This window comes from Prionailurus viverrinus, chromosome A1 (assembly GCF_022837055.1).
Source record: "Prionailurus viverrinus isolate Anna chromosome A1, UM_Priviv_1.0, whole genome shotgun sequence".
Lineage (NCBI taxonomy): Eukaryota > Metazoa > Chordata > Mammalia > Carnivora > Felidae > Prionailurus > Prionailurus viverrinus.
In genome coordinates, this window is record NC_062561.1 from 72,212,962 (window position 1) to 72,232,182 (window position 19,221).

The 19,221-nt window shown below is 42.8% G+C and overlaps 1 protein-coding gene across 2 annotated transcripts in view; it reads right to left on the minus strand.

Moving 5' to 3' along the window:
* Window positions 1–19,221, minus strand: part of TMTC4 (transmembrane O-mannosyltransferase targeting cadherins 4) — a 64,725-nt gene that overhangs the window by 16,903 nt on the left and 28,601 nt on the right. Inside the window, exons 6-11 of one of the 2 annotated variants that reach the window (XM_047861884.1) lie at window positions 13,271–13,368; window positions 10,367–10,459; window positions 9,973–10,137; window positions 8,891–9,093; window positions 7,064–7,235; window positions 6,844–6,975 (exon numbers count right to left, since the gene is read on the minus strand). In XM_047861884.1, coding sequence (XP_047717840.1) covers window positions 6,844–6,975; window positions 7,064–7,235; window positions 8,891–9,093; window positions 9,973–10,137; window positions 10,367–10,459; window positions 13,271–13,368 — 863 coding nt within the window. Of the gene's footprint in view, window positions 1–6,843; window positions 6,976–7,063; window positions 7,236–8,890; window positions 9,094–9,972; window positions 10,138–10,366; window positions 10,460–13,270; window positions 13,372–19,221 lie in introns of both variants that reach the window. The other variant, XM_047861876.1, reaches the window with a different exon arrangement.

Sequence of the window (19,221 nt, forward strand, 5' to 3'; positions counted from 1 at the left end):
GAGGAAGCGTGTCAAGAATGAACTCGAGGTTTCTAACTTCCAGAACTGAATGGATGTGATGGTTTGCAGGGAGATACGACTGGTGACTAGGCTTGCTTGGGGGGGATAGGAATCTAGCTGATTTCGAAGTCCTTGGAGAATCCAAGAAGAGAGACCAAGATGGCCACCTGAGCTCAGGAGAGAAGCAGGCTGGGGACACCAGTGTGGCAGGGAGACAGAGGTGGTACAGCCACGGGTCATGTGATCACATGGAGCAAGCCAGCCAGGGGAGGAAAAGATCCCATAAGACCTTCTTGTTTCCACCTCTCTAATCAAACTACAAGCTGGAGAAATCACCAGGGAATAATACAGCAACAGAAAGAGAATGAGGTGATGAAATATTCCACAACTAGAGACAGGTGCTGGTCCCACCACTCTGTGAATGCTCTAAATGTCACTGAATTGTGCACTTTAAAATGGTTAATTTAGAAGCACCTGGGTGGCTCAGTCGGTTAAGCGTCAGACTCTTGATTTTGGCTCAGGTCATGATCTCACGATTGTGAGATGAAGTTCCATGAGGATTCTCTCTCTCACTTTGCCCCTCCCCCAACTCGTGCACACTCTCTCTCTCTCTCTCTCTCTCTCTCTCTCTCTCTCTCTCTCTCAAAATACGTATATATTAAAAAACAAATAAAATGGGTAATTTAAAAAGGGATTTAATACTGATCCTTTTATTCTGAAAAACACATGGGAGACTTTTCTTTAGTTTTTAATTGTAAATTAAACATAAAAGTTACCATCTTAACCATTAAAAATGTTTTTAATCTTAGTATTGTTGACAATGTTTAATTACTTTTGAGTGATTAGCCATTTTTAAGTGTATAGTTCAGTAGGGTTGAGTATATTCACACTGTTGTGCAACCAACCTCCAGAACTCTCTTCATCTTGCGTATCTGAAACTCTATACCCATTACACAGTAATTCTCCGTCTTTCCCTCCCCCCAGCCCCTGGCGGCCACCATCCTGTTTCTCTGAGTTTCTGTTTCTATGAGTCTGACCATTCTAGATCCCTTACAGAAGTATAATTGTACAGTCTTTTCATGACTGGCTAGTTTCACGTAGATAATGCCCTCGAGGGTCATCCACATTGTAGCACGTGTCAGAATTTCCTTCCTTTTCAAGGCTGAGGAATATTCCACTGCATGCATACACTACATTTTGCTCATCTATTGGTCTATCGATGGACAGACACTTGGATTGCTTCCACCTTCTGGCTACTGTGAACAGTGTTTCTATGAACGTGCATGTTCACACATGTCTTTGAGATCCCGCTTTCAATTCTTGTGGGCATCTACCCAGAAATGGATTTGCTGGATCATATGGTAATTATATTTTTAATGTTGTTTGTAAGAACTAAAGTGGTTAACTTTGTTATGAGAATTTTGTCTCACTGTAAAACAAGAGAGGTAGAGAGGCTCAGGAGAGCATTTGTAACGATTGAGGAGGGTGGTAAGGGAGACCAGAAGAAACTGGACTCATAGTTGAAAAGCTACCAGAAATTCTCAAGTCAGCTGAATTGAAGGCACAGGGCATTTTCTCAACTGTACATGGGCTCAGGACAAGTTACAAGGAAAGGGGCCGGGACCCAAAATGACAGCAGGGCAGCAGAATGGCAGACCCACGGGACTATTATCAGAAGTATTTACTGATGCTCCTTTTAGAGGCTTCCAATGTACAGGCCAATAGCAATCTCAGAGGAGATGATGCCACAGAAGTTCGTTCAACAGCTCATGGTAACAGGGGTCCTGGCAGCCAGCACGTGCTGAAGGGTGCCATGAGCCCGTGCAGGGCTGGCACTGTGCACGCGTGTCTTCTCTGCACGCAGCCCTGCCAGGTTGAGGGGTTGCTACGGCATCATTAAGCATCTCACCCGAGGATGTGGTGCTAGATTTGAAGCCAGGCTCCGAAACCTGTGTTTTTCTCACCATATCACACCCATCCAAGAGGGTGCTGGGTGAGGACGGGGCCAACTGCTTGAGGTGATTTCTAGACCCACTCATTCATGCCATCTGTTCTTTTTCATAACGTAAATAATGTTTCTTGTTGCATGTTAACAGCTGAATTCTACCCCCCACCCCCAATTCATCTGTTGAAGTCCTGACCCCCAGGACCTCAGAATATGACTATATTTGGGGACGGGACCTTTAAAGAGGAAATTAAGTGAAAATGAGGCTGTTGGGGTGGGGCCCTAATCCCATCTGACTGGAGTCCTTGTAGGAGGAGGAAATTTGAAGATAGACAGAGACGCTAAGGTTGTGCGTTCACAACAACTGTACGTGCACAGAGGAGAGACCATGTGAGGACACCGTGATCTTGGACTTCTGGTCTCCAGAACTGCGAGAAAATAAACGTCTCTTGTTTAAGCCCCTGGTCTGTGGTGCTTTGTTATGGCAGCCCTAGTTAATATATCATGAAACACAATAATGGTTTGAACACATTTCAAGTAGCATTACATTGGAACACTTTAAAAACCCTTTGGAAAATATAACCATATCCTGTCTTACCAATCTTAGCCTACAGTTACAGCATGTCTTCAAAAATACTAATATTTCTGGGGGCGCCTGGGTGGCGCAGTCGGTTAAGCGTCCGACTTCAGCCAGGTCACGATCTCGCGGTCCGCAAGTTCGAGCCCCGCGTTGGGCTCTGGGCTGATGGCTCAGAGCCTGGAGCCTGTTTCCGATTCTGTGTCTCCCTCTCTCTCTGCCCCTCCCCCGTTCATGCTCTGTCTCTCTCTGTCCCACAAATAAATAAACGTTGAAAAAAAAATTTAAAAATACTAATATTTCTGGAAGGGTATGGAACAGTGTGACATTCTTTGAGCACGTATGTATCAGAGATTTGTTTTTTAACTGCCAATTTTTAAGTCTATACGTTTATTTTTATCCTGTCTGACAAAAGGAATCGCAAGCAGAGAAATCACAGGTGACAGAAATATGTATTATTGTGCAGCACACGGTATAATTTAGACTTCCTGAGCCATACTATTGCCCATTCATTGGTATTAACATCTTCAAATTATGGCTAATGCTACGGCAGTAGCATGTGCTTTATAAAGTGTGCTCTAAATGGTTTCATTTTGTGCCTCTCCCAGCCCCAGCCTGGAAGTGCTTACCTCTCCTCCCGTCCCCGCACAAAAGAATCGTATCACAAACCCACCAGTGAGCAATGTGCTTGTGGTCCCCAGAATACAAATTCAGCTTCTACTCAGACTTCAGCACAACTCCTGCCTCTTCCGCCCCTAAGCTCCTGCCGCTTTCCTTTGTTCTGGGCAAATTCTGTTTTCTCAGTAAGAAGCTCAGACAAAGAGTTCAACTGCCCTCTGCAGTATACATGGGGTTCTGTTAGACACCCAGAATGCCAGGGAGAGCCACCCAGATCAGGGGAGAGAGAAAAGGAGTGCTCCAGAAATGCAGACTGCAGTTATTTCCATGGAACTGGTTAAAAGTCTGATCCAGCCCAAGAAGGCAAGCTTTCCACAATTAAGAAGTGATATGAACAGTCTCATCGGCCCAGCCTCATCCTATGGGTTGGTTATATGGAGGGAAGTCTCTGAAGAGAAGACAGGTCTCCAGATAACCCACTGGAAAACAAAAACAAACCCCGAAGAAGCCCTCCTAAACAGTTCACTTGAAACAGTGTTTAAAGAATAAGTTATTTTTGTTTCCACGCAATGTAAGAGACTGAAAAAGCCTGTTTGTTCTCGAACTTTCCCTCTAGCTTTTATGATTCATAGATGGAGGCAAAAAGCCAGCAAATAGGGGCACCTGGGTGGCTCAGTCAGTTAAGCGTCCGACTTTGACTCACGTCATGATCCTACTGTCTGTGAGTTCAAGCCCGGTGGGGCTCTGTGCCGACAGCTCGGAGCCTGAAGCCTGCTTCGGATTCTGTGTTTCCCTCTCTCTCTGCCTCTCCCCCACTTGCACTCTGTCTCTCTCTCTCAAAAATGAAATAAAAACATAAAAAAAAAAAAAGCCAGCACAGAAACCACAGATGAAGATGTCCACTGTAGCCCCATGACCTGTAAATCAACAATGGAAGGGACTTTCCAGGGCTGAAACCAGTTTGTTTCAAGTTTTCTGCTAACATTCGATGCCAAAATGTTTTAAACACATAAAAATCCTATAGCCCATCCTGGCTCATCCTTAAGGAAATACCGCATTGTGGCAGATGATCCTTTTCATGGTTAAAAAAGTTTAGAATTGTATCTCAGAGTTGATACAAAGTGGCACATCCTTTTAAGCCTTAACAACTAAAAATGACTGTAAATATAATTCAATACTTGGTATCTCATCCATTGTAGGGTAAAGAAATCTGATTTCCACAAGGCTCAATTCAATCACTAATTTTGAGTGCCTACCATATGCAAGGCAATGTGGATAATTCAACTCCAGACCGGGCATTGGCACTGCCTATGTGGATACTGCCATCTTCTGAAAAAGATTGAGTCTCAGTTTGTAATCCTGGGCCTAATCCAGAGCCAGATGCCAAATACTTACTTTGTATACAGTGAATATAAAGTGGAAACCAATACAGAAAATGTATTTCCTGCAACAGTGTTGAAGGAAACTGGTATCTTCTTAAATGAGGTCTCTTCCCTGAAATCAGCCTAGCTTTTTTCAAAAAAAAAAGGAAGTAAAGATGATTTTTCTACACTGCAATTTAGAGCGGAAAGTAAAACAAACAAACGGACAAAAAACCAAAAATAAAACCCCAAACCTCCATCTTGCTCAGACTGAATGGTAATCCTGAAAAATGTTCTTAGAAAGGATGATCACCATCGGGCCCATTTTGAAGATGAGGTCGTATATGTATGTCTTAAATTTAAAAAAGAAAACTACATATGTGTGGTGTGTGCACATCTCGTACTTTCTTTCCTATAGCATATGAGATCACATCCTAGGGCAGAAGGTATAGGCGTGAACATCACCTAGGTTATCCCTCCCCCTGATTTACTGGCATAACCTGGGTGGCACATCATACCAGGTCTCTATCTACCCCCTAAGTTACTAATCTAGATAACATCAGTTCCATCCTTCTATGCCTCAGTTTCTTCCATTTGGAAAAATAAAGAAAATAAAACCTTTCTCTCTAAAAACCTTAGAGGGAGGATAATGGAGATTAATTATAGAGCCTCTACAAAGAAATCTGAGCTCCTTGTGGGGAAGAACTTTATAAATAGAAGCTATAATTACTGCTATTCAAACAGAAAAGCAAAAATAAAGCAGATCTATTAACATTTATGAAATTAAATCACAGGCAATTTATTTTTAGTAGCATGAAATAAATGGATAGGTCAGCAAATCAAATTAAGGATAAAAGCTTGAAGGAATGCATTCTTTTATCTAAGTCTCTTAACTATAAAAAATGAACAAGATTTCTTTTTTTAATCCAAGAAAAAGACAAAGAGTTAGCACCTTTTACATTATTCCTCACTTCAGGATCACAATAGGATGTCAACCGTTCATGAGATTTATTCATACAATTTTGCCTGAAATCACTGATTTCTCTCTTTTTAATTTTTTTAATGTTCATTTATTTTTGAGAGAGAGAAAGAGAGGGAGGGAGGGAGAGAGAGCAGAAGCAGGGAAGGGGCACAGAAAGAGGGAGACACAGAATCTGAAGCAGGCTCCAGGCTCCGAGCTGTCAGAACAGAGCCTGATGTGGGGCTTGAACTCACGAACAGCAAGATCATGACCTGAGCTGAAGTCAGACGCTTAACTGACTGAGCCACCCAGGTGCCCCTGCTTTCTCTTAAATATAGACTATGGAAATGAGACAGAACTCCAGAGAGCTCTTTTTCTCCCCCTACAGGATCACAGTTAAGCATGCTAGGAACTCATGTTCTGATGACCCGAGGCAGAATGTATCATTATTTACGAATACTCTATACCAAAAGAAGATTCTTCTAACCTAACCCCTTGGCCTCCCATTTTGACCAAGTAGCATTTTCTCATTTAAGGAGACAACCAAAACTAAAACGAGCCTCAAAAAGCTAACCTTTCTTGAGCACCCACCATGTTCTAACTACCATGTTAGAGCTCTTCAGATGCCATATTTCATTTAGGCCTCACAACAAATCCAGGAGACAGTCATGATCTCCCCTTGATGGAAAAGGGCATTGAGAATTCAAAGCAGTTTCGTTTTGCCCAAAAAGGCACAGCTGGTTAAATGAAGAGACTGGATTCATCAAGAATACAAGTGAAACACATTCCTACCAAACAGCTTCAACAAAAACACTGCCAATTTTCAAGCCTACACATTTATTTTTACCTAATCTGACAAAAGGAATCACAAGCAGAGAAGCCACAGGCAACAGAAATGTGTAATACTGCACATCAGACGGTATAATTTAAACTTCCTGAACCAAAGTGCTGCCTGTTCACTGGTGTAGTCATCTTCAAGTTACAGACCGGAGGAAGACTTGAGGCGGTGGCCTGGGCACGTGTTCTGAGGTTCAAACTCTGCCCCTCCCCCAACCACAGTCTGGATGTGTGCGTCCACCTCACTGCTACCATTTCAGTGGGTGACTGGACCAACTGGAAGATGGGCAAAACGTCATTTAAGTAACCTGCAGTTTCACTGACGCTGTCTGGTTTTAATGAGTTCTTTTGAATTATTTTGGCCAACTGGAAGCGTAATGAATTTATCAAAATCATTAACAAAACCAAAGAAAAACCCGAGTATTTGGTCATGGTCTTATGCTAGCTTCTGCATGAAGGTAAAGGGACCTTCTTCTTATTCAGCTGTTCAACTTAAAGTATATGCTAGGAAGGTCTTTCTCAGGAAACATGGCAGTCAACATACCTTGGCGTTGAGAGGACACACAGACAGGGCGCTTCTAAAAAGCTGTTCTTCGTTTCGCCACTCGCCACTGCGAATCATGCACCTCAGCATGTTTATGAATAGAATTCCCAGTACGACAGTAGCAATCAATTTCTTAGGAACAGAGAGATACCATAAATGTCATTAGGAAGGTTTAGCCAGTCGTCTTGGGTATGAATGGCACACCACCCTGGGCCAATACCTTTTTCTTAGTGTGTTTACTGAGCGCTCCGAATCCGAAAGTCAGCAGCATGCAGTACCCAGCACTGGGGAGGTACAGGACTCTTTCTGCAACCACAAAGCCCACTCGGAAGAACAAGTTACTTGCAGGGAGAAATGGGATAATAAGAAATCCTAGGCCCAGGGTAAGGATCCTGGAAAGTGAGAAGTAATTAAAATAGCTATTTTCAGACTTCTCAAAAAAAAAAAAAATCCTACTCAACATTAAATTAGTGATAAAGGCTGTGTTTTTTTTTTTTTAAGTCATCAATTGGGAAAAGGTACCAGCAGTAGCAGAGAAATGTCATCAGTAAAGAGGATTTAGCCTGGCAGTATTAGGATAAGTCATAAAATCTCACTAATGCACTTAGTTTAGCATCAAGCATATGGACAAGACTTGTAAGGTGCTCAATCCATACAAGTAAGGTTAGAATGATCACACTTTGTGAGCCCTTATTAATTCACTTACTCCTAACCCCCCTCAAACCATGTAGGCATTGAATAGATCAGTGGGTATTTTGGTCCCAATTAGTCCACTATAGTTTTCATGGGAAAAAAAAATCCCCTCTCCAACCTTAACAGGAATAATAATACTTTACTAGTTTAAGCTTTATAAAATCTGAAATAAACAAAATTGCAATCATTTTTGGGTGCTATGTCACCACATATTTCACTCAAGCAAAAAGAAAGCTGAGCAACAAAGAGCTTCCGGAACTAGGCAACATTTCCGATGTCCCATATGATGCAAGAGGATAAATTAAGAAGCTAGGTCAAATTTGGTGGTTCCTTCCTGGACCCTGTGCCTTCAGTACTTAAAAAAACAAAACAAAACAAGGCAAAATCATTATTGCATGTGTATAGGTGACCTGGGGCTAAAGTTAGTAGAATTATGAACCAATTTAACAGGTAAACTTAAAACTTATTTTGGGGGTGCCTGGGTGGCTCGGGAGGTTGAGCGACCAACTCCTGATTTTGGCTTAGGTCACGCATGATCTCATGGTTTGTGAGACTGAGCCTTGCATCAGGCTCTGCACTGACAGTGCAGAGCATGCTTGGAATTCTCATTTCTCTTTCTCTTTCTCTCTCTCTCTCTCTCTCTCTCTCTCTCTCTCTCTCTCTCTCTCTCCCTCTCCCCTGCTCATGCTCTCTCTCTCAAAATAAATAAATAAGCTTTAAAAACAAAACTTATTCTAAGAAATTACTAATCTAATTCCCTAAACACATATGCTTAAAGGGAATCAACTACCTTAAATAGTCTTCTTTCTCAGGAAACACATTTGTTTCCCCCACCTCCATTATTTTCTCAATAACCTTTTATTCTCTCTCTCTCTCTCTCTCTCTCTCTCTCTCTCTCTCTCTCTTTGTGAGAAAGAATAGTCTCTTTGGAGCAGCGGTTTATTTTCTGCTAAACAACAACAGAAGGAATCACTAGAACATCCACCAGAGTTTTTTGAAGGAGAATTGTGAAGTGATGGGCACAGCACACATCAATTACACTCTCTGTTCTGACCATAAATTACTCTTTACCACCTACAGAGAAAAGGATCTCAAGATGCTACTTCAAGGGAAAGGTGGGAGGGGGAGACAGAGCAGTCATCCGTTCCCCTCCTCCAAGTTCACTCCCCACTAGTTGAAGCCAGCAATGGATTCCAAATGGATGGAACTCATCCTAGGCATAAATGCGTTTTGGAAATAAATGTCCTTAGATGTTACTTCCACAAAATTGTTAAAATGATCAGTGCAAAATGGATTTAGCAAAATGCTCTGATCCAGCCCAGTGTGGAAGTTGAAATTCAGTGCTGCCTCTTACCTTCTTTTGTGGCTGTCTTCAGAGCACAGGGCTTGGCATATTAGGCCAATTAGACAGAACCACAGTGCTGCCAGTGCAATTACTCTCCAGTCACCGGCTGACTTAATGAGGGGGATGCAGCCCATTGACCAATCAAAACACAGCCACCAGGGGCACAGCAGCAGCCAGGCATTCAATGAATAGTAGTAATTATAGTTTATGGCCTGTCAGTCAAAAGGAAAACAAACACTCATTTGATACAGAACTTCTACATATATACATATATGTATATATAACACCCATATATATGTATATGGGTATGTATATATACACATACCTTGTAACTTCACTTTTGAGGCATCCATAGGCTTCTGTTCAAGGAGAGCAGTTGTATAAAATAAAATGTCAATTTCTACATTGGATGTGGGACTGTAGTTTGCAATCTATTAAATGTGTTCAGACTATAATAGAGAAAAATACAGCAAAGCCACCAGACTCTGCTATACATCTGTTATATTTCTGGTCAAAATGTGTCCCATTTACTTAGTGATGCCCAAAGTCTATGACCCAGGAAATCTGAGGCCCAGGGTTCACCTATGTGTCTGACAATTTAAGAAGAGGGTTTTTCCTCCTTTTGATTTCTATCTCTATGAAATGCACCACTAAGAATTTGTGGCTTGACACCTTGCCTTCAGAAAAAGCAAACCTTTACAAGAAATAGTGTTTGGATACTGTCAGACGTTTAAAGATATATTACCGATGCAGTTAGATTTTGTGTTAATCCCACTACATCAATTTCCTTTACCACAACAGTAATGGGGTCAGGGGACACTTTAGTGAGGCTGGCAGGAAAGCTGATATTTGAAAGAACCATTTCTCTTTAGTTTTGATTAGAATGGAAATACAAGGGACTCACACCCTCTCGATCCCTTAATCAAAATCTGGTTTCATCCGAGAATATCCTTAGTGAGAGCAAACAAATGTGGAGGTGTTCCACTGATTAGGGATTTTGTGGGCGTGTTGGGAAGTCAGAAGAGGGGGACAAAGGTTCTGAAAGCTAGTGGGCAGAGAAGACAGAAGTGGAGGACAGGCTCAGCACTCACCCTGACCAGCATACTGTCGGCGAAGGAGGCAGGATTGTCCACCTCGGTGAATGCTGGGGGGCCGGTGCCCATGATTTTCCAGCGCATGTAGAGCACCCCTGCTCCCCCCGAGGCCAGAAGGGTCATCCTGAAGAGGAGGCCCCCATTCCTGAGCGTGCCAAGGTTCTGAAAGGTCAACGTAAAGCCCCTGATGTCGTGGGTTTTCAAATAAAAGTGCAGCCGAGCTCAGTGCACGTGTGCAGCACTTCTGCCCGAACTGCTCTGCTGCTGTGCTGAAAAGGGCTAGCTATTTTCAAATTCAAAACGGCAAGAAATATTTTGAAAATGGCGTTTTAAATCAGCTGGTACTTGACATTTTCCATGTCTGGGCTGGAGACAAAAAGTATATACTCACCTCTAATGATTTGTCTTTATGTAGTACCTTCTGGACCATTTCCAGAACATTTAATTTGCCTATCACCAAGATGTCAAAGACTGCATTCAAACCCTGAGGAAGCAAAGCAAGGCAATCAGTGAGGGAGAGCCTGGCTCTGATTAGGTGGCAATTACACTTCACAATTTTATTACTGAATCTCGACAAGAATTGCAGTGGCTAAGATAATCACGGGAGACGTCTCCAGCTGTAAAACAGACACCCCACTATTGTTCTTATGAAATCGGCTCATGGTGATGTATCAGATTTCCTGCCTAGTAGATCCCTGTTGGTCATAATTTCATAGTCTGCACAGAAGAGTAGTTTAAGGATTCAGGATAGCTGGAAATTTGGGGTTCCCAGGAGAAGTTCTCCAGAGGTCCCTCTTGCCTATTTTTTTTCTTTTACTATAAAAGTCTCTTAGTGGCTTAACAGAGGGGTTACCTGCACAGTAATTATGCCTCAGAAGATAAAGGCAGCCGTCAACCTCGAAACCGAGCCATGTAAGTAATTAGTCACACCTCAAGAACGCCAAGCGCTGACTGATTTCAGCACGTGTAGTAATAGCAGGGGCACAACATAAGAAATCATCTCTGATGGGGCTCTGGATCTCTCAGGTGCAGACTCCTGGCTGTCCGCTGGTTTTCAGGTCTTGCTGGGCACACAGCCCAGCAGCACTTCCCAGCCAGCCCTGCAGCTACGTGTGGTCATGTGACTTGAGTTTCAGCCTCCAGAACATGGCTCAAAGCGCTTATGCATTATTTTGGAGGTTTGCTTATAACCTGGGCACACTCCGTCACTTGGTTTCCCCTTCTGGCTGGCTGTGATGGACACCATCAGGGCAATGGTGGAAACTACACACTCCAGAGGGCAGAACCTGCACCAGCTAGCGTCCACTGTGTGGACAACAGCCACCTCCACCCACAGCTACGAGGTGAACAACAAATAACTTCCATTATGTGAAGCCAGTGTCTGGGATGTCATGCAGCTCCACTTCCGCTGGTAGCTTCCAGTAGACCCAAAATAGTTTCTTTCCAGAAGGCGAGGGCTGCTTTTGCCCGGCTAGATGGGCCTTGGATTCCCTTCTCTTCCCTGCAATGGACTTTCTGTAGACGTCACCGCTGTAGGCAAGGTCAACTTGTGGAAATCCCTGACCAATCTAAAGTGGCCACAGTGCATATGGCATCTGTGGTTAAAGCTCCCCCTAAATGACTTTGGTCTTTTTGATGTGGGGCTTTGCGGTGAAGAAAATCATAAATCATCAGAAGCCAGTGGTAATTTGTGACTTTTAGAGCAAGGATCCCTACTTAACCCTCTCCCATAAATGCTGGAAGCCATTAATTATCTAATACACAGGCCAGCACTGGGTTAATCATTTCAAAGAATTCTGATTTTATTCATTCATGCGATACAGGATTTTAGTGGGTCACAGAAGACCATTTCTCCCCGGGTGTAAACCATCTTCTAGAAGGCAGAAGCTTCCTGTTGAGCCGCCACTGTCTTATACCATTTGTTTTTCTCCCTATGAGTCACCAAGGGGTGAGGAGATCACATCATTACAAGGACTGAGCCAAAAAGAATTTTGGCACTCTCCAACTGCCCATTTAAATACATCATCAAAACGTCCACATTCTAATCAAATGTTTGAAAACAGCTAAATTTTAGCATATCTTTAGTATCTTTAGTCACATAAATTCAACCTTTAGTGCTTTTCAAACATTAATGGGAGCCACCTTGGACCTTGTTACATGGAGATTCTGATTCAGCAGGCCTGGGGTGGGGTTAGAGATCCTAAATTTCTAATAAGCTCCCAGATGGTATTAATACTACTGGTCTTTGCGAAGCAAAGGTTTAGAGCAGTGGATGATTCTGCCACCCGGGGGATGCTTGACAATGTCTAGAGACATTTTAAGTTGTCACAGTCAAGGCAGTCCTACTGGAATTTAGGGGTAGAGGCCAGGGATGTTGCTACACCTGCCACGGTGCACAAGACAACCCTCCCATAAAAAAGAATGACCTAGCCCAAAACATCAATAATGCTGAGATTGAAAAACATTGGCTTGGAACAAACTTAAAAAAAATAATAACCCGTGAAGTTCAAGTATCTTTGCGCAGTAATTCTTTCTGCGCCATTTCTTAGCTAGCTAACCTTCATCTTCTAGACTGAGCCTCATAAACTCTTTCATCTTTGCTTTGACTTACATCAAACCCCATATAGATTTATCTGCTCTTTCTTTCCCAGGTTATTCCTATCTGGGCCATGCAAATCCCATATCTTTGTTTCCGTTTCTCTACCCCTGATCATAGCCCTAATTTCTAAGTTTTCCTCTAATAACATCAAGCATAAAACTGGCTACGATGGAAGAAAAGGAAAGTGAATTTCAATGCCTCTCCCTTCCTGGGGCTTCGATTCTGATCAGACATAGAAGGTGGAGGCCTCTACTCTTCAGGACCCCTCCTTTCCTCTTTGATATTTCCAGTCAAGGCCAAGCACAACATACACTCAATACTTCTTTAATCAGGACCAGAAGCATTGATGGCGTCAGCCCACTGCTGTATCTCGAAGTGCGGCAATAGGACAGCACCCCGGAAAACTGAAACTGTTCTTTTCTCTTTTTCTATGGCACCCCTCCATGAGAGAGTTAATCACTGTCTGTAAGAACTTCCCACTTTCTGTTTCCCACCGGTTGCTAATGATAGTCAACTGAGACAGTCCATTTCCATGAAACACTACATGTACTAAAAGCACAAGTAACTGATAGAAGGGTCCCTGACTGGCTGGTAATGGGGTTGAGAAGTGGAGGAAGTCACAGAGGCAGGGCTAGCCCGAGATGTCTCTACTGTGGCAGAGGGAGGGGCAGGCCCTGACTGCATCTCAGGTCTTACCAGCACAGTGATCCCTTGCTCTTTACACAGCATGGCCACCGCTCCCAGGAGGATACTCAGCAACACCCAGAACGTAGAATGTGTTCCCTCCTTGTTACCTGCTGATAGAGAAATGACAGACATAAACATCATGCAACACAGCTTAGCCCTGGTAGCACCAGGGACTAAAATCCTAAGCATGTGCTCTAAATAGCCACAATTTAAAGAGTTTGGTCTTCTGATAGCATTTCTCTGTGGGCAAGTGTATTACACTCTGCATTTCTGGTTAAACAGCACCGTCTAAATGATATACATACCCACTCTCAAGGCACATCCTAGCAGGTACCCACAGCCTATTGGAGGCACCGCAATGAAGGCCTGGCCACCAAGATATCTCATTGCAGACTCCCTATGGGGCAAGTTCCTACTTCCTGACCTGCCAGCCACCTAACAGGCCACTCTGACAGGCTGTGTTGAGAAGTCCCACTGAGAGTGTAAGCACTGCATCTGATTATAGGATGGCCCCAGCAGTGACTGCTGCTATCACCACAGTGGTGATGGCAATGCCTGAGCTGCCCTGAGAAAGCCTACAACTGTAGGCACAGAAGTCCAGGTAAAGGCCCAGGCCAGGCTGGGCTGGGCTGCCAACCTGCATGGGGCTTCAAGCCAGAACATCTTTAGAAATGGGAACTCTGTAGTAAGAAGCCTGGGGTGGGACTGACCTTGAGTTAAAACTGATGGTCCCTGAACTGCCTCCAGCCAAGGGAAGGTCTGGCTTTATTCTATTTGGTGGGTGATATCTGCAATTTGGGGCCAGGGCTGAACTGCTGGAGAGGAGAGGCCACATGTCCTTTGTAAGGCCCTCACCCCCTCATCTACATAGATGGTACACATTTAAAAAAGACATAGGTTTGAAGTAGGGCAAGGCAAACCTGCTTGGAGGGCCAAACCATTAGCTTGCCTGAGGTTCCTACGAATCTTGGTTCAGTTCTGATCAAAACCAGAACTCTTGGTCCAAAATCCGGCTCTGCCATTTACTATGTGACCCTGAGCAAATTACTTCCACTCACAGTCTCAACGACTTCATCTATAAAATGGGAGCAACGTTATCTACCTACTGATATATTTGAAAAACTATACAGAAATGCCTGGCCATTTGTGTTAAAAATTATAGAAACATGGTTGTAAATGCAAAACATATCTGTAAAACACACAAGAAACCAAGCACAGTTGTTTCTGAACAGTTCTAAGAAGAAAATTTGGGCAGCAAAGGGATAAAGTCTATGCTTTCCCACTGTACAGGCCTTCACATATCCTTAATTTTTTTTTAACTATGTGCATGTTTGACAGCCTCGTTAGCTTCCACCCATTAGATGCCAGCAGCCCTCCCAGCACTCAGTTGTGACAACCAAGAATGCCACAGGCTTTGTCAGACACCCCTGGGAAGAGTGGGGCAGAAATCACCCACACTTGGGACCAGTGCCCTGAACCAGGGTAATGACAGTGTGTGGTCCGTGCACCTGCCCTTGGATCCTGTTAGAAATTCAGAGTCTCAGGCCCCACCCAGAGCTGTGCAATCAGAAACCTGATGACGGAGCCCAGCAACTGCCCTTTTAACCAGCCTTCCAGGTGATTCTAATTTTTTTTTTAATGTTTGTTTATTTTTGATAGAGCGAGGGAGAGCACCAGTGGGGAAGGGCAGAGAGAGGGAGCCACAGAATCTGAAGCAGGCTCCAGGGTCTGAGCTGTCAGCAAAGAGCCCGACATGTGGCTGGAACCTATGAACTGTGAGATCATGATCTGAGCTGAAGCTGGATGCTTAACTGACTGAGCCACCCAGGTGTCCCTCGGTCAACTCCTTTTAAATTATGATTTTAGGAAAGGCCTCACAAGTGTCAGCAGCTCAGCCCAGGGGTTCAGCTGGCAGAATGGAGGTGGTCACAGCTCACAAGGCACTGTAACCTTCTGCCATATGATGGAGATGGATGGCAGATAACACCCTAGGGCTTGTCCTCTCCATGCTGTGGACATATGGTCCACTGAGCTTTTCTCCCATAACACATCCTCCTGAGTCTGCATCAAACCACTCTCAGGATTTTCTCATATTAGCAGTTGGTAGGTAATTAAATGTCTTTAATTATAAGAACTCATGTATTACCATGGGGTCTTCTCCACAGATAAAAGGGTAAATGACGCCCAGCCAGGCTCCTGTGCCCCTCAGGGCTCACAATGGGATGGGCACTACGGCAGCTTGGGAGATGTGCTGGGGTCCCTCGTCTCAGCATGCTGCTTCCATGTCCACTAAGCATTAGATTTGATGGTTCACTAGAAACCAAATGGACCTCTCCCCCACCGCCTGGACTGGCTTTTTCTAAGCTTCCTCATTCCCACAATCTGTATTTGTAACTTTTCTTTTTAAGTTCATTTATTTTGAGAGAGAGAAAGAGTGAGAGAGAGAGAGAGAGAGTGAGTGAGTGTGGGAGCAGGGGAGGACCAGAGAGAGAGAGAAAGGGAGAGAGAGAATCCCAAGCAGGCTCCATGCTGTCAGCACAGAGCCCAACGTGGGGCTTGATCTCCCGAGCTATGAGATCATGACCTGAGCCGAAATCAAGAATCAAGAGTCTGATGGTTAACGACTGAGCCACCCAGGTGCCCCTATGCTTGTAACTCCGTGTGTGTGTGTGTGTGTGTGTGTGTGTGTGTGTGTGTGTGTGTGTTTCTAACTCTTAATAAAACATAATGACTTCCCAATGTGATGCTCCCTGTTCTTAACATTTAAAGAAGGTCCCTTGACCATTTTACATTCCTTCCTAAAAAACTGAATTAGCTTGTATTTTACTTGACTGTGTAACCTGGATGAATTTCCCCCTATCATGGACCAGTGGCTTGGATAGGAAAAAAATTCCCAGTTCCTCCATTAAAGCACCCAAAGGACAGCTTCTGAAGCACTCCATTAACACAAAGTTAAATGAGTATGGAGATGTGAAAGTAATGGGCTCAGGTTCCACTTGTCTGGAATTTAAAATGGTTTTCTCCTTAGATGGCAAAATCAGAGATTTCACTGAATACAGAAAAATAACTTGCATAGAAAACACAGCTTTCACATTTACTGATAACCTTCTTCCTAATCTCACTCCATACTTTCACCACACTTCTCAAACCCCAAATTTCTGCAAGGGACCTGGACACCTCACACCTCTCAAATCCTCTATCACGATTCTTTTGGAAGATTTCCACTCTCTACTTACCTCTTATGATTTTGTGCAGACATGTCTGGTAAAAAGCATGCGAAAGACAACGTTTCTTTGCTGAAGAAATTTCTTAAGTTACAGTGATTTTTAAATATTATGCCACTTCTCAACAGTGGCAATTTCTGGTCAAAAGCAAAATTTCAGTTGTCAGTTACAAACCTAGGGATGGCTTTATATTCAGAAAATCAAATCTTAGACTACACTGCTCAGAAGAGTAGGCATTATAGCTAATGAGCACCTGAAATGTGTCTGGTCCCTAGTGAGATGCGTTGTTAAGTATAAAATACACACCCGATTTTGAAGACTCAGTATGAAAAAAGAAAATGTAAAATATTTCATAATTTTTATACTGATTTTTACATGTTGAAATTATAGTATTTTTTATACATCTGGCTAAAAACTGCAGTTAAAATTCATCCAACTGCATCTTTTTATAATGTGGCTACTAGACATTTAAAAATTACATGCATGGCTCATCCTGTGTTCCTACCGCACAGCACTGTCTATATCATGTGCTCAGAGACCAGCTCACAGATGAAATGATCTGCTCATGGCTTTAATTGTATTCCAAGTCTGCCTTCGAAAACTCAGAAAATATGAAGTGAGCTTGTCTATTTAAATCTTTCTCTTGCAACCCCCTCCCAGATTGGCCACTTGACATGTTATCAGGAGTTATAGGACTATTCATGCACACACATTTCACTTTTTCCAGTATTCAAACTGGAAAGCTTAATTTAACTGATGTCTTAAAACGCCAAAGTACATACCATTGGCACTATTTCCAGTATGGGAGTGGTCAAGGAGGGCCTTATAAAAAGTAAATACTCAACTGGGAAACTGGTTCTGAGTCTGGGGACAGCCCAGCCTAGTGCACTTCTAGTAATATGGCCTTCTCTAGCATAGTTTTACCCATGTAATTCCTCAGACTCAAGACTCCTTTTTGAGTCTTGATTTGTCAAGGTGACCAATGCTAATAGTTGCCAAGATATAGCATCTCTAGATGAATTTGGGCTTTGCATTTTTTTGGGTATGCTCTTATTAACTAATGAAATTAACTTATTAACTAATGAAAGCCATTTTTTTATTTCCAAGTTTGAACATTTTAATAGGACAGCTGAAACAGATAATGATAGGCTACCTCCAACAGCTGGTGCTCAATAGGTATTTGGGGAATCAATAATTTCATTTATTTCTATGTCTACCAGAAGTCTTATATTACAACATTTGTTATGCAATTATGATATGCAATTTAATACAAAAAAGTTAACAATTCACTTTCAATGTGAACAAAAATACAGCCAGAAGTCACATCTTTTGACATTAATGTCTTGAAATTTCCTCACAATGGAAAAATCCCCACCATGTAAGAGACTCTTTAAAAAAAAAAAAGTTAAAAAAAAATTACATAAGCCTAATATAACACTGTATGTCAACGATACTGGAATTAAACATTTAAAAAATTACGCAAGGAATATTAAAAAGGCACAGCAAAAGTTGACCGTGTTAATTTTAAATTCATAGCTGTTACAAACAGTAACCATAAATTCTGAGAGCCAGATGTCGCCTCCAGTGTGGTTGTATTTATGAATATTTTTATTCAAAACAATCCTCCCCAAATAGGGAAATCTAACTGGTACGTAGCTACATGCGAGCATCTCAGGATGTTGCATTTACCCAGAGTCTTCTGTCTCATCTCCAGCCAGTCTGCTAAATTGCAACCACCAATGACCCAGGAGGAGAAAAGGAACCATTCTTATACCATGTGACATCTCTCCTCACGTAGGAAGACACCTTGCTCTAGGATAATTATGCAGCTTTAGGAAACATCAACAGTTTATGATCCAGAGCTTCATAAACTGGCCTCGAAAATGTTTGTCTCAGTCTATGTCTGCATTATCAAAGATAATACAATCACTTAGATAAATGAGGCAAAGGCTAATAGAGTGGAGGAAGCACAGGCCAAAAAAGAAAAAAAGAAAAAAAAACCCAAAATGCACTAACAGAGAGACACTTGTCAGTGCTAACACCCACAAGTGCCAACAGATGTGATCAATTTAATGAAGCATGTGCTTCGGAGCTGGTACTACTTTCTGGTGGGAAGATCTTCTTTCAGTGAAAGCATCGCATTGTATGAGCTCCCCTCTTCAGCACTCGATGCCTGGCATCTTTGCTGCCTTGAAGCTGGCATGTCATGTTGTGTGTGGGAACCACGCCACCCCGGCAGGTGGCTCCCACTCCCTCTGCCAGAGCGACACAATGAGCGTCAGATTCCCATTCCAAAAGTTGGAGCCAACCAGGCAGTGCTTCCACCCGCAGAATGAAAGAAGTCAGACGTTGCTATTCTAAAATACCAGCCCGTTCGGGGGACATCAAGTGATGTAGGAACCAAAGAAACATAAAAGCAGAGAAAAGAAAATGCACATGAATACCACAGTCAGAATTCAGTCAGCAATGACCCCAAATCTAAAAAGAAGAGTCCTATAGTACATGAGATACACAGTCTCCCTATTGTTTTTTAGAGCTGCATGATTCTAAGTCAAAGGAAAACAGATGTCTTCAATCAGAATGAAAATATGAGGAAATGATACCCCAAGAGTAAGAGTTATTCTATTCTAGCTCCCCGAACTGTGGCAAGGACAGCAATAAGCAAACAACGTTTAAGAACTTACAACAACTAATATTTGGGATATTGTCTTTTGCAATAGTTTAGAATTTAAAATG